At 38.6% G+C, this 13,924-nt stretch overlaps 1 protein-coding gene across 3 annotated transcripts in view; it reads left to right on the top strand.

Moving 5' to 3' along the window:
* The window catches only part of ELMOD1 (ELMO domain containing 1), an 87,503-nt gene extending 76,056 nt beyond the window's left edge, over positions 1-11,447 (top strand). For 2 of the 3 annotated variants that reach the window (XM_018059844.1, XM_018059845.1), the window contains one exon: positions 9,946-11,334. In XM_018059844.1, coding sequence (XP_017915333.1) covers positions 9,946-10,118 — 173 coding nt within the window. In that variant the 3' untranslated portion in view covers positions 10,119-11,334. Of the gene's footprint in view, positions 1-9,945 lie in introns of all 3 variants that reach the window. The other variant, XM_018059846.1, reaches the window with a different exon arrangement.

Below are 13,924 nucleotides of genomic sequence, written 5' to 3'. Positions count from 1 at the left end.
CCATGAAACAGCCTAGCAATATCACTCTACAGTCATGCTCACTATCAGCAAACCCTACCTAGTGCTTAGAGCTTCCAATTAACTTTTACTCCAGTTGGCTTTTTATTTAGTAAAATACACTACAGAGAGCCAAGTTATTATCAGATATTTGAGTTAGATGCTTAAAAACATGTCCTCAAATTCTTTGATACTTCTTCTGTTAGGAAGTAGGGTTTTTGCATTCCTGTCATCCCAGCCCAACTGAGCTGACCAGTAGAATAAGCAGAATTCATACTATGTGACTTCTAGGGCTACTTTAGGAAAGGCTTTCATTTGTGGGTAAAGAAGATGTGGTACATATATACAATGGAATACAGTACTACTCTGCCATAAAAAAGAATGAAATAATGCCATTTGTAGTGAATGCAACTAGAGATTATCATACTAAGTGAAGTAAGTCAGAAAGAGAAAGACAAATACCATAGGATATCACTTATATGTAGGATCTAAATTATGACACAAATGAACCTATCTATGAAACAAAAACAAACCCGTGGAGGTAGGGAACAGATGTGCGGTTGCCAAGGAACAGGAGATTGGGGAAGGGATGGAATGAGGTTAGAGTTAGCAGATGCAAACTGTTACATATAGAATGATAAACAACAAGGTTTTACTGTATATCCTGGGGAACTATATTCAGTATCCTATGATAAACCATATTAGAAAAGAATATTATAAAGAATGTTCATATATGTATAACTGAGTCACTTTACTGTGCAGAAGAAGTTAACAGAACATTGTAACACAACTATATATCAATAAAATAATTTTTTTAAAGAAACAAAGTTTTGATCTGGAGGTCAGGGATTGAGCTGCCTTTGGAAGCATGAACCACCATTTAAGGGATCTGATTCCTTTGTGTTGTGAGGAAATCCAGGACACACAGAGGAGCCATATGTAGCAATCAAGATTGACAGCCTCAGAGGAGGTCCCAATGGATAGTCAGCATCCACTACTAGACACGTGAGTGAATATGCCTCCAAATGATTCCTGCCACCAGCTGTCAAGTCACCACCCCCAACCTTCAGATCTTCCCATTTGAGACTCCACGCATTGTGGATCCATCCCTCTTATCAATCAGTCAGTGCAGTTGCTCAGTTATGTCCAATTTTTTGTGACCCCATGGACTCTTTAAGAGCCCATGGACTTCCTGGTCCATCACCAACTCCCAGAGCACATTAAACTTATGTCCATTGAATCACTGATGTCATCCAACCATCTCATCCTCTGTCGTCCCCTTCTCCTCCTGCCTTCCATCTTTCCGAGCATCAGAGTCTTTTCCAATGAGTCAGCTCTTCACCTCAGGTGGTGAAAGTATTGGAGTTTCAGCTTCAGCATCAGTCCTTCCAGTGAATATTTAGGACTGATTTCCTTTAGGATTGACTGGTTTGATCTCTTTGCCGTCCAAGGGACTCTCAAAAATCTTCTCCAACACCACAGTTCAAAAACACCAATTCTTTGGCGCTCAGCTTGCTTTCTGATCAAACTCTCACATCCATACATGACTAGTGGAAAAACCAGAGCTTTGACTAGACAGAAATTTGTTGGTAAAGTAATGTCTCTGCTTTTTAATATGCTGTCCAGGTTGGTTATAGCTTTTCTTCCAGGGAGGAAGTGTCATTTAATTTCATGGCTGCAGTCACCATCTGCAGTGATTTTGGAGCCCAAAAAATAAAGTCTGTCACTGCTTCCACTGTTTCCCCATCTATTTGCCATGAAGTGATGGGACCAGATGCCGTGATCTTCGTTTTTTGAATGCTGAGTTTTAAGCCAACTTTTTCACTCTCTTGTTTAACTTTCACCAAGAGACTCTTTAGTTCCTCTTTGCTTTCTGCCATAAAAGGGTGGTGTCATCTGCATATCTGAGGTTAATGTTATTTCTCCCAGCAATCTTGATTCCAGCTTGTGATTCATCCAGCTAAGCATTTCACATGATGTGTTCTGCATATAAGTTAAATAAGCAGGGTGACAATATATAGCCTTAACGTACTCCTTTCCCGATTTGGAACCAGTCTGTTGTCCCATGTCTGGTTCTAACTGTTGCTTCTTGACCTGCATACAGATTTTGCAGGAGGCAGGTCAGGTGGTCTGGTAGTCCCATCTCTTGAAGAATTTTCCACAGTTGTTGTGATCCACACAGTCAATGGCTTTGGTGTAGTCAATAAAGCAGAAGCAGATGTTTTTCTGGAACTCTCTTGCTTTTTTAATGATCCAGTGGATGTTGGCAATTTGATCTCTGGTTCCTCTGCCTTTTCTAAATCCAGCTTGAAATTCTGAAAGTTCACGGTTCACATACTGTTGAAGCCTGGCTTGGAGAATTTTGAGCATTACTTTGCTAGTCTGTGAGATGAGTGCAATTGTACACTTTTTGAAAATTTTTTGGCATTGCCTTTCTTTGGGATTGGAATGAAAACTGACCTTTCCAGTCTTTTGGCCACTGCTTAATTTTCAAATTTGCTGGCATATTGAGTGTAGCCCTAGATAGCAAAAACAGTAAGGAAAGCCTCAAGCATGAAAGAGAGTCTAAAGCACGCAGAAATAAAGCCACTCTAAAGAAATAGAAACAATGCAGAGAGAAAACTTTAGAAATATGTATCATTAATGTCCCCAGAAGATAAAGAGAAGAATTGCTACTGTGAAACATGAACAAGGTGCCATAGAATGAGCACTCAACAGAACAAAAGAGTACTCTTAGAAATTAAAAATCAGATTATATAAATGAAACCTTGAGGGAAAATTAGAAGATAAAGCTAGAAACTCTTCCAGAAAGTAGAAGAAATATAGATGGAAAACAGAAAAGAAAGGTTTGAAAGGACCATTCTTAGACATCTATAACAGAAGGGCCAGAAAAAGAACAATGAAACTAAGGGGAATGAATCAAAGTAATACATCAAGAAAAATATTCACAACTGAAGGATGACTTTTCATATTTCAGCTAGTAAGAACTAGCGTAATAGATTAAAATGGATTTATACTCAGGTCCATATCATTGTGAAATTTTATGACTTAGGGAGGAAATGAGTCTAAATATTTCCAAGTCTGTCACATAAAGAATTGAGAATTAAGATGGCACTGGACTTCTCAACAGCAACATTTTAGTTTAGAAGATGGTAGAATAACGTCTTCAAACATTTGAGAATGTTATTTAAAATCTAAGGGAATATAGTTTCCAATTTAGAATTCTATAACCAGTCTAATTTACTAGTTAAATGTGGGAATAAAATAAACACATTTTTCAAGTGCGAGGTCTTAAACATTTTACTTTTTTGTATCTTTATAAGAAAGTTCTTGAAGGATGTGTTTCCAGGAAACAAGAGAGTAATCCTTACAGGAATAAATGGGGTCCAGAAAGCAGGAGATCTATAAGGAAAGAGAAGAGAATCTTCAAAATGAAGGAAGTAAAAAAATCAAGCAATGGAAAATATGTTATTTAGAGCTATGGAAGTCAGTAATCAAAGAATCAACTGAATGAATTGAAATGTTTATTTAAGGAAGCAAGAATTAGGATAGGCAGGGTTTCTGGGATTTTGTTTGTGTTTTGTAACAAAACTTATTAAACTATTTGACTCTATGTATAGTTTGATGCTCATCATCATTAATTGAGCTTCCCTTGTGGCTCAGGTGGTAAAGTGCAGGAGACCTGGGTTCGATCCCTGGGTTGGGAAGATCCCCTGGAGAAGGGAAAGGCTACCCACTCCAGTATTCTGGCCTGGAGAATTCCATGGACTCTATAGCCCATGGGGTCTCAAAGAGTCAGACACAACTAAGTGACTTTCGCTTTCACTTTTCACTTTCACTTTCATCATTAATTATTGGGGCTTCCCTGGTGGCTCAGTGGCAAAGAATCTGCCTGCAAATGCAGGAGTTGGAAGTTAGCTCCCTGGATTGGGAAGATCCTCTGGAGGAGGAAATGGCAACCCACTCCACTGTTCTTGTCTGGGAAGTCCCATGGACAGAGGATTCTGGCGGGCTAGTCCACATGGTTGAAAAAGAGTTGGACATGACTTAGTGACTAAACAACAGCATCACTAATTATTAGAGAAATATAAATCAAAACTACAATAAGATTTCACCTCACTCTGGTCAGAATGGCCATCATAGAAAAGTCTACAAATAATAAATGCTGGAGAGGGCATGGAGCAAAGGGAACCCTCCTATATTGTTGGTGAGAATGTAAATTGATACAGCTACTATGGAGAACAGTGTAGAGGTTCCTTAAAAAAAAAAAAAAATAGAACGGCAGTGTCATTCTTGGGCATATATCCAGAGAAGACTATAATTCAAAAGGATACATGCATGCCAGTGTTCATTGCAGCATTACCTACAGTAACCAAGGAATGGAAGCAACTTAAATGTCCATCAACAGATAATGGATAAAGAAGATGTGATATAGACAGATAGATAGATATACAATACAGTATACTCAGACATTAAAAAAAGAATGAAATAATGCCAATTATAGCAGTATGGATGGACCTAGAGATTATCCTACTAAATGAAGTAAACCAGGCAAAGACAAATATCATATGATATTGCTTTTATGTGAAATCTGAAAAAAAATACAAATGAACTTAATAACAACAACAACAACAAAAGATAGACTGACCCACATAAATGGAAAACAAACTATGGCTACCAAAGCGGAAAGATGGAGAGGTTAAATTAGGAGTGTGGGATTTACATATACACACTATACATAAAATAGTTAACTAAGAAGGACCTACTGTAGAACACAAAAGTATACTGAATATGTTGTAATAACCAAAAAGGGAAAGAATATGAAAAAGAATAGGTATACATATGTATAACTGAATTATTTTGCTGTACACCTGAAACTAGTACAACGTTGTAAATCAGCTGTACATCAATAAGTTCATTGACTATGCTAAAGCTTTTGACTGTGGATCACAACAAACTGTGGAAAATTCGTCAGAGATTGGAATACCAGACCATCTTACCTGCCTCCTGAAAAACCTGTATGTAGGTCAAGAAGCAACAGTTAAAACTGGACAGGGAACAGTAGACTGGTTCCAGATTGGGAAAGGAGTAGGTCAAGGCTGCATATTGATATTGTCACCCTGCTTATTTAACTTCTGTGCAGAGTACACCGTGCAAAACGCCAGGCTGGAAGACTCACAAGCTGAGATCAAGATTGCCAGGAGAATTATTGACAACCTCAGATATCCAGATGATATTACTCTAATGGCAGAAAGCAAAGAGGAACTAAAAAGTGTCTCTTGATGAGGGTGAAAGAGGAGAGTGAAAAAACTGGCTTCAGACTCAACATTCAAAAAACTAAGATCATGACATCTGGTCCCATGCTTTCATGTAAATAGATGGGGAAAAAGTGGAAACAGGGCAGATTTTATCTTCTTGAGCTGTAGAATCACTGAAGATGGTGACTGTAGCCACAAAATTAAAAGATGCTTGCTCCTTGGAAGAAAAGCAGTGACAAACCTAGACAGTGTATTAAAAAGCAGAGACATCACTTTGCTGACAAAGATCCATAGAGTCAAAGCTGTGATTTTTCCAGTAGACATACAGGGATGTGAGAATTGGACCATAAAGAAGACTGAATGCCAAAAAAATTGATGCTTTTGAATTGTGGTGCTGGAGAAAAAGACTCTTGAGAGTCCATTGGACACCAAGGAGGTGAACCAGTCAATCCTAAAGGAAATCAATTCTGAATATTCGTTGGAAGGACTGATGCTAAAGCTGAAGCTCCAGTACTTTGGCCACCTATGTGAAAAGCGAGTTCACTGGAAAAGACCCTGATACTGGGAAAGATTGAGAGTAGGAGGAGAAGAGCAACAGAGGATGAGATGGTTGGATAGTATCAGAACTCAGTAGACATGAATTTATGCAGACTCTGAGAGGTAGTGAAGGACAGGGAAGCCTGGCATGCTACAGTCCATGGGGTCACAGAGAGTCAAACACAACTTAGCAACTGAACAGCAAAAACATGTATGACACGAATAAAAAAGCAAATTTTAAAATACTAACATTTTAATGACTTATTAATGGAAAGTGGAAGTCCCTTGTATTTGTGATTACAACTCTTACTTTGACAACTACGTGATTATATTTACTCCTATAATAGAGAGACTAGGCCTCTTTAGAAGAAGCTAACTGTGCCCTGGATTTTTTATTCCTCTATCAAATGTAATCAGTTTTACACATCTCCTCTTTAATATTCTTGCAGTTTCCTGTGTCCTTATGTATGTTTCTGTTGTGTACTAATCAAATGCAGTGAAGCAAAACCAGGACACAGTCAGGCAACAACAAATTTGCTGCAGTCCTGGGTTGGAAAGGCATGTTTGTATTCCAAACAGGCATTTCATCTAGGTGAAAGAATATATGAGAGCTCTGTTATTTTGACTTTACAGTATCACTCAGTGAGCAGTGACTGCGCTGCCACGTCAATGTGCTGTAAGAATTACATTTGATCTAAAGCTCCACTGAATGTGCAGCTGCATTGAAATGAAATGAGATTAGGTGTAGTGAGCAGAAGGAAGTACAATGGCCAGAAGAAAAAAAAAGAATTAGCTTTTCTTTGACCTTCAAAAGAAGGAACTATACACAGGAATAATAACCAGAAGAAGCGAGTCCACTGGAAAAGGCAGTTTATTTCATGTCCTAGCTTCCAGCTATAATTGTGTGATTGTACACCATTCAGGTATCTGTTTAAACCCACTGTCCTCATCTGTAAAATGTAGACTTATCTGCATTTCCTATTCTATAAAGCTGTTGTGAGAATTAAATAAGAGACTGTAAGCAATAAAACTATAAGCAATTAAAAGAGACTGGCTTCTCTTTCCTTCCTCTGCTCTCCATGTCATGTTAGCTTCCTTAGCTAACAAATCATTATCTGAAATTTTCTGCCTTGGTCCCTCCAAAAAACTTGAGAGTTGGGGAGCATGGAGCTCTACCATTTCCTTGTATCTGTTACATGTTTGTTAGTTAGCAGATGAGCCAACCAATCAGTAAGCCAAATGGGTTTGTGAACACTCAGTAATGTTATATAAATGAGTGAAGTTTTACGATTATGATATGTACCCTGGAAGCTAAGCCACTATTTTCACATTTTGATTAGAATAATGTCACGGTGTCTAATTATTTTTCTGATGTAATAGAGAAAGGAAGTTCCAGGGAATCAGTTTTCAAGATTTACAGCTTGACTTTTGTAGCCTTGAGAGGAAGGAGAATGGTGTTAGATTATTAACAACCCCTCCACCTTCAACTCTTATTCTAGTCACTTAAACCTTTCAAAATGTTTTCCTATAGTTGCATGTAATGTAGAAAAATTGTGAAACCAATGGATTTGTATTCTTCTAAAACCCTGTGCTGTCTTAGATAACATTTAGAGTGAGTGAAATTCACATTGTGGAAAAGTGAATTCCTCATTAAAGAATTTTTCACAGTGCCTGTTTATTGTCAACAGTGGTAAATAAAGCAAAGCTAGTGGAGGCAATGGTATTCCAGTTGAGCTATTTTAAATCCTGAAAGATGATGCTGTGGAAGTGCTGAACTTAATATGCCAGCAAATTTGGAAAACTCAGCAGTGGCCACAGGACTGGAAAAGGTCAGTCTTCATTCCAATCCCAAAGAAAGGCAATGCCAAAGAGTGTTCAAACTACGCACAATTGCACTCATCTCACAGGCTAGCAAAGAAATGCTCAAAATTCTCCAAGCTAGGCTTCAACAGTATGTGAACCGTGAACTTCCAGATGTTCAAGCTGGATTTAGAAAAGGCAGAGGAACCAGAGATCAAATTGCCAACATCTGTTGGAACATCAAAAAAGCAAGAGAGTTCCAGAAAAACATCTACTTCTGCTTTATTGACTATGCCAAAGCCTTTGACTGTGTGGATCACAACAAACTGGAAAATTTTTCAAGAGATGGGAATACCAGACCACCTGACCTGCCTCCTGCAAAATCTGTATGTAGGTCAAGAAGCAACACTTAGAACTGGACGTGAAAAAACAGGTTCCAAACAGGAAAAGGAGTCCGTCAAGGCTGTATATTGTCACCCTGCTTATTTAACTTATATGCAGAGTACATCAGGCGAAATGCTGGACTAGATGAAGCACAAGATGGAATCAAGATAGCCAGAAGAAATATCAATAACCTCAGATATGCAGATGACACCACCCTTAAGGTAGAAAATAAAGAAGAACTAAAGAGCCTCTTGATGAAAGTGAAAGAGGAAAGTGAAAAAGTTGGCTTAAAGCTCAACATTCAGCAAACGAAGATAATGGCATCTGGTCCCATTACTTAATGGGAAATAGATGGGGAAACAATGGAAGCAGTGACAGACTTTATTTTGGGCTCCAAAATCAGTGCAGATGGTGACTGTAGCCATGAAATTAAAAGACATTTGCTCCTTGGAAGAAAAGCTATGACCAACCTAGACTGCATATTAAAAAACAGAGACATTACTTTGTCAACAAAGGTCTGTTTAGTCAAAGCTCTGGTTTTTCCACTAGTCATGTATGGATGTGAGAGTCGGACCATAAAGAAAGCTGAGCACTGAAGAATTGATGCTTCTGAACTGTGGTGTTAGAGAAGACTGTTGAGAGTCCCTCGGACTGCAATGAGATCAAACCAGTCAGTTCTAAAGGAAATCAGCCCTGAATATTCAATGGAAGGACTAATGCCAAAGCTAAAACTCCAATACTTTGGCCACCTGATATGAAGAACTGACTCATTTGAAAAGACCCTGATGCTGGGAAAGATTGAAGACAGGAGGAAAAGGGAATGACAGAGGATGAGCTGGTTGACTGGCATCACTGACTCAGTGGACATGAGTTTGAGCAAGCTCCAGGAGTTGGTGATGGACAGGGAAGTCTGGCATATGCAGTCCATGGGGTTGCAAAGAGTTGGACACTACTGAGTAACGGAACTGAACTGATTCACCTTTCAGTTTTAAATGTGGTAGAAGGAGGTCACAGTTGGGAAGCAAAATACAGTAAGTAGGTTCTCATATCAAATACTTAGCATTTATTCCAAAATGTCCCCGATCTAGACAGCGTTTTTGAGACAAAAAGATTTGAATATGAAATTATGGTTCAAAGCAAAAGTGTCTTATTAACAATTTCATGTAGTTTAATGACCAGTCTGTATTGTTCAGAGTTGATTTATAGTTTTCATTGTCTCATAATAGTCAAAATGCAATTGCTTGACTTGTCAGGGTAATTTAAAACTTTATTCAAACCAAATTTCAAGAGAAAAAAGGCTGAGTGGAGTACTTTGAAAAATCAGACCATTATGTTAATTTAACTAGGAGGGGAAGAATGAAGTAGTTACTGTCTACCTTTCAGAATATGTTCCAGATGTTATTCATATTCTAGAAATGGCAGAATTGATTTTTCCAATATTTTTGCCTGGAGAATCCCAGGAACAGAGGAGCCTGGTGGGCTGCCGTCTGTGGGGTCACACAGAGTCAGACACGACTGAAGCGACTTAGCAGCAGCTCTAAAAGAGTGAGAATAATTCTGGGACCAAGTGCAAAAATCTTGTAGATTGGTAGCTTCTACTTGCACTAGTTTTAAAGAATAATTTTTTTTTTTTTTTACTTTACAATATTGTATTGGTTTTGCCATACTTCAACATGAATCCGCCACGGGTGTACACGTGTTCCCAATCCTGAACCCCCCTCCCATCTCCCTCCCCATACCATCCCTCTGGGTCATCCCAGTGCACCAGCCCCAAGCATCCTGTATCCTGCATCAAACCTAGACTGGTGATTCGTTTGTTAACAGATGAAACAGTAGTATTTATTGCATTTGCACTCCATAGTTGCCGATACTTGGTTTGACATCTCTTTCAGCATTCAGGGTGATTTTGAATAAGATTAAGGATTTTTTTTTCCTCTTGCATTCTTGTCACTTGTCTTATCTCTAACAGGTTATTTGATGCACGAGTTTCATAAGTTTTGGATTGAAGAGGACCCTATGGACATAATGGAATTTAATCGTGTGCGAGAGAAATTCCGCAAGAGGATCATAAAACAGCTGCAGAATCCAGACATGGCATTGTGCCCGCACTTTGCTGCCTCAGAAGGTTTAATCAACATGTAGTCACCCACGCTTGTTTTAATGGGTAGCCCGGAACACTGCCTCATTATTGTGTTAGATCTCTGCTTAGGTCCCAGCTCATGCACTGAATGCACTCAGTGATTGTATGCATGCCTTTTGTTACAGTGTTTTCATATCTTGGTCATAATTACCAGATCCCCAGATACCACAGTGTCTGGAGTATCTGTCATCCAGTGACTGCTCATATTGTGGCATCATGCAGTGTTACATCTTGCCTTGACACCCAGTATGGAGAGAGTTTTCTATTTTTTTAAATTGTCTTCCTCTCACTCATAATTTAGCATTGAAGAATTGTATTTCTCTAGCTGTATTTTATATGTAAAAGATTTAGCTGAATTTTGTTCTGTGAAAGCCTTTTAATTTATTGATATGTTTTGTGACTACAGCTGCTAGCTCTTCAGACCAGGTTCATGCTTGGACCTCATTCCAATAAAGTATAAGAATTTAAAATGATACAAACAGATACAGGATAAGATAAATCATTATTACAAACACCACTGCACTTCATGAAAATGTAACAAGGCTTACAAGAAGCAAATTTAGGTAGGTGTTGTTTTTGTCTGAAGCACTATGGAATTATACTGTAATTTACCCCTAGTTGTAATTGTGGCATTGTCATCTGGACATCGTATTATTTTATTCTCATAATTTTACTGGCTTGGATGCCTAAATATGTTTATGATGCTTCAGCCTCAGAAAAGAAGTACGCATACTGCAAATGCTGCAAAAGCTTATTCACTGCCTGCCTCTTGCTGAACTCAGAGTTAAACCCAGGCCCTGTTCTGATCCAAGCATCTTTGCTTGGGGCACTGAGTGCTGGCTGGTTTGTTCTCTATGTCAAAAAGTAATATTAAAAAATTTTTTTGCAAGAAACTGTGTGTTGCAAGAGAAGAACCTGACTTATGAAACTAATGGCCCTGTCTTTTATCAGTGGAAGAAGTAAATTGCTTGGCAGGGAAACAAAATTAAATCATTTTGAAACTGCTTAAAGTCATCTAAAAACCATGATTTAGTTCAGAATTATGATTATAGTCTGTTGAATAGTATTTACCATGGCATTTCATCCCCATGGTATTTTATACCTTCTGACTATCAATTTTAGTATTATTAGACGTTTGCATAATCATTTGCTTATTTAAGTGAATTTTGAGTATGGCCTAACTCAGTTATGAATAAATTACATGTCATTCTACTATAATGTATAGTGGATTTCATTTTAATATTTTTGTGTTTGTACACCTTCTGAATATGCAAATATGCGGGTGGGTAGAATGTCAAAGACTGACAACCTGGAGCTAAATATAAATCATGCCATTGTTCCGAGTAACCAGGTATGAATTACAGTGTGTTATGTCTGAGAGATTGCTTTTATTTAACTAACCTTGAGGCCTGATAGTCCTTTAATGAATGAATAAGATCCAGCTTTTTCTTTGCAACTTCCTTTAAAGCCTGATTTCTCTATTGTTAGATGATATAGGAGATATTAAGGTGCCTGTTGTTTCCAAGTCCATTCTAGCTCCTCTAGGATTTTGCTGTCCTTTCCCTTTCAGCTGCGTGCCAGGTGGCAGGATTTTGCATGGCATCTTATATACCTTTGTGCCTTTTCTTAGAATGGGGAAGGGAAGGAGATGATTTAATGCATGACATATACCATGAGTAGTGACAGGAATATATATTCCTCTTCAGAATAAGTGAGAATTTGTAAACCTGGTAAATGACCTGTTTTGGGAGCCCTGAGTTTCCACCATAGTGGACACTGTTATATATAAAGGTGTTATTCTATTTTCACGCCTTTGTAAGCCACATATATACATTGTCTCTTCCTATCCAGTATAGTCATGTGTCACTAACATGGTTTGATAATGTGTGGTATTTAACTAGCTCATGTCCCTTCTCTAAGGCAGAGATCAGTTCAGTTCAGTCAATCAGTCATGTGTGACTCTTTGCAACCACACAGATTGCAGCATGCCAGGCTTCTCTATCCATCACCAATTCCCAGAGCTTGCTGAAACTTATGTCCATCAAGTCAGTGATGCCATCCAACCATCTTATCCTCTGTCATGCCCTTCTCCTCCTGCCTTCAATCATTCCCTGCATCAGGGGTCTTTTCCAATGAGTTAGTTCTTGCACCAGGTGGCCAAAGTATTGGAGTTTCAGCTTCAGCATCAGTCCTTCCAAAGAATACTCAGGACTGATTTCCTTTAGGATTGACTGGTTTGATCTCCTTGCAGTCCAAGGGACTCTCAACAGTCTTCTCCAGCACCACAATTCAGAAGCATCAATTCTTTGGCACTCAGCTTGCTTTATAGTTCAACTCTCACATCCATATATGACTACTGGAAAAACCATAGCTTTGACTAGACAGACCTTTGTCAGTAACGTAATGTCTTTGCTTTTGAATATACTATCTAGGTTGGTCATAACTTTTCTTCCAAGGAGCAAGCATCTTTTAATTTCATGGCTGCAGTCACCATCTGCAGTGATTTTAGAGCCCAAGAAAATAAAGTCTGTCACTGTTTCCATTGTTTCCCCATCTATTTCCCATGAAGTGATGGAACCAGATGCCATGATCTTAGTTTTCTGAATGTTGAGTTTTAAGCCAGCTTTTTCACTCTCCTCTTTCACTTTCATCAAGAGGCTCTTTAGTTCCTCTTTGCTTTCTGCCATAGGGTTGGTATCATCTGCATATCTGAGGTTATTGATACTTCTTCCAGCAATCTTGATTCCAGCTTGTGCTTCATCCAACCTGGCATTTCACGTGATGTACTCTGCATATAAGTTAAATAAGCAGGGTGACAATATACAGCCTCAACGTACTCCTTTCCCTATTTGGAACCAGTCTGTTGTTCCATGTCCAGTTCTAACTGTTGCTTCTTGACCTGCATACAGATTTCTCAGAAGGAAGATAAGGTGGTTTGGTATTCCCATCTCGAAGAATTTTCCAGTTTGTTTTGATCTACACAGTCAAAGGCTTTGGTGTAATCAACAAAGCAGAAGTAGAGGTTTTTCTGGAACTCTCTTGCTTTTTCGATGATCCAGCAGATGTTGGCAATTTGATCTCTGGTTCCTCTACCTTTTCTAAATCTAGCTTGAACATCTGGAAGTTCGCGGTTCATATACTGTTGAAGCCTAGCTTGGAGAATTTTGAGCATTTCTTTGCTAGCCTGTGAGATGAGTGCAATTGTGCGTAGTTTGAACACTCTTTGGCATTGCCTTTCTTTGGGATTGGAATGAAAAACTGACCTTTTCCAGTCCTGTGGCCACTGCTGAGTTTTCCAAATTTGCTGGCATATTAAGTTCAGCACTTCCACAGCATCATCTTTTAGAATTTGAAATAGCTCAACTGGAATTCTATCACTTCCACTAGCTTTGTTCTAAGGCCCACTTGATTTCACACTTCAGGTTGTCTGGCTCTAGGTGAGTGATCACACCATCGTAGTTATCTGGGTCATTAAGTTCTTTTTTGTATAGTTCTTCTATGTATTCTTGCCCCCTCTGCTTAATATCTTGTTTCTGTTAGGTCCATACCATTTCTGTCCTTTATAGTGCCCATCTTTGCATTAAATGTTCTCTTTGTACCTCTAATTTTCTTGAAGAGATCTCTAGTCTTTTCCATTATATTGTTTTCCTCTATTTCTTTGCACTGATCACTGAGGAAGGCTTTCTTATCTCTCCTTGCTATTCTTTGGAACTCTGCATTCAGATGTATATATCTTTCCTTTTCTCCTTTGCCTTTAGCTTCTCTTCTTTTCTCAGCTATTTGTAAGGCTTCCGCAAACAACAGTTTT

This window comes from Capra hircus, chromosome 15 (assembly GCF_001704415.2).
Source record: "Capra hircus breed San Clemente chromosome 15, ASM170441v1, whole genome shotgun sequence".
Lineage (NCBI taxonomy): Eukaryota > Metazoa > Chordata > Mammalia > Artiodactyla > Bovidae > Capra > Capra hircus.
The sequence above is the reverse complement of the archived record's forward strand: the minus strand, read 5'-3'. Positions and strand labels throughout refer to the sequence as shown.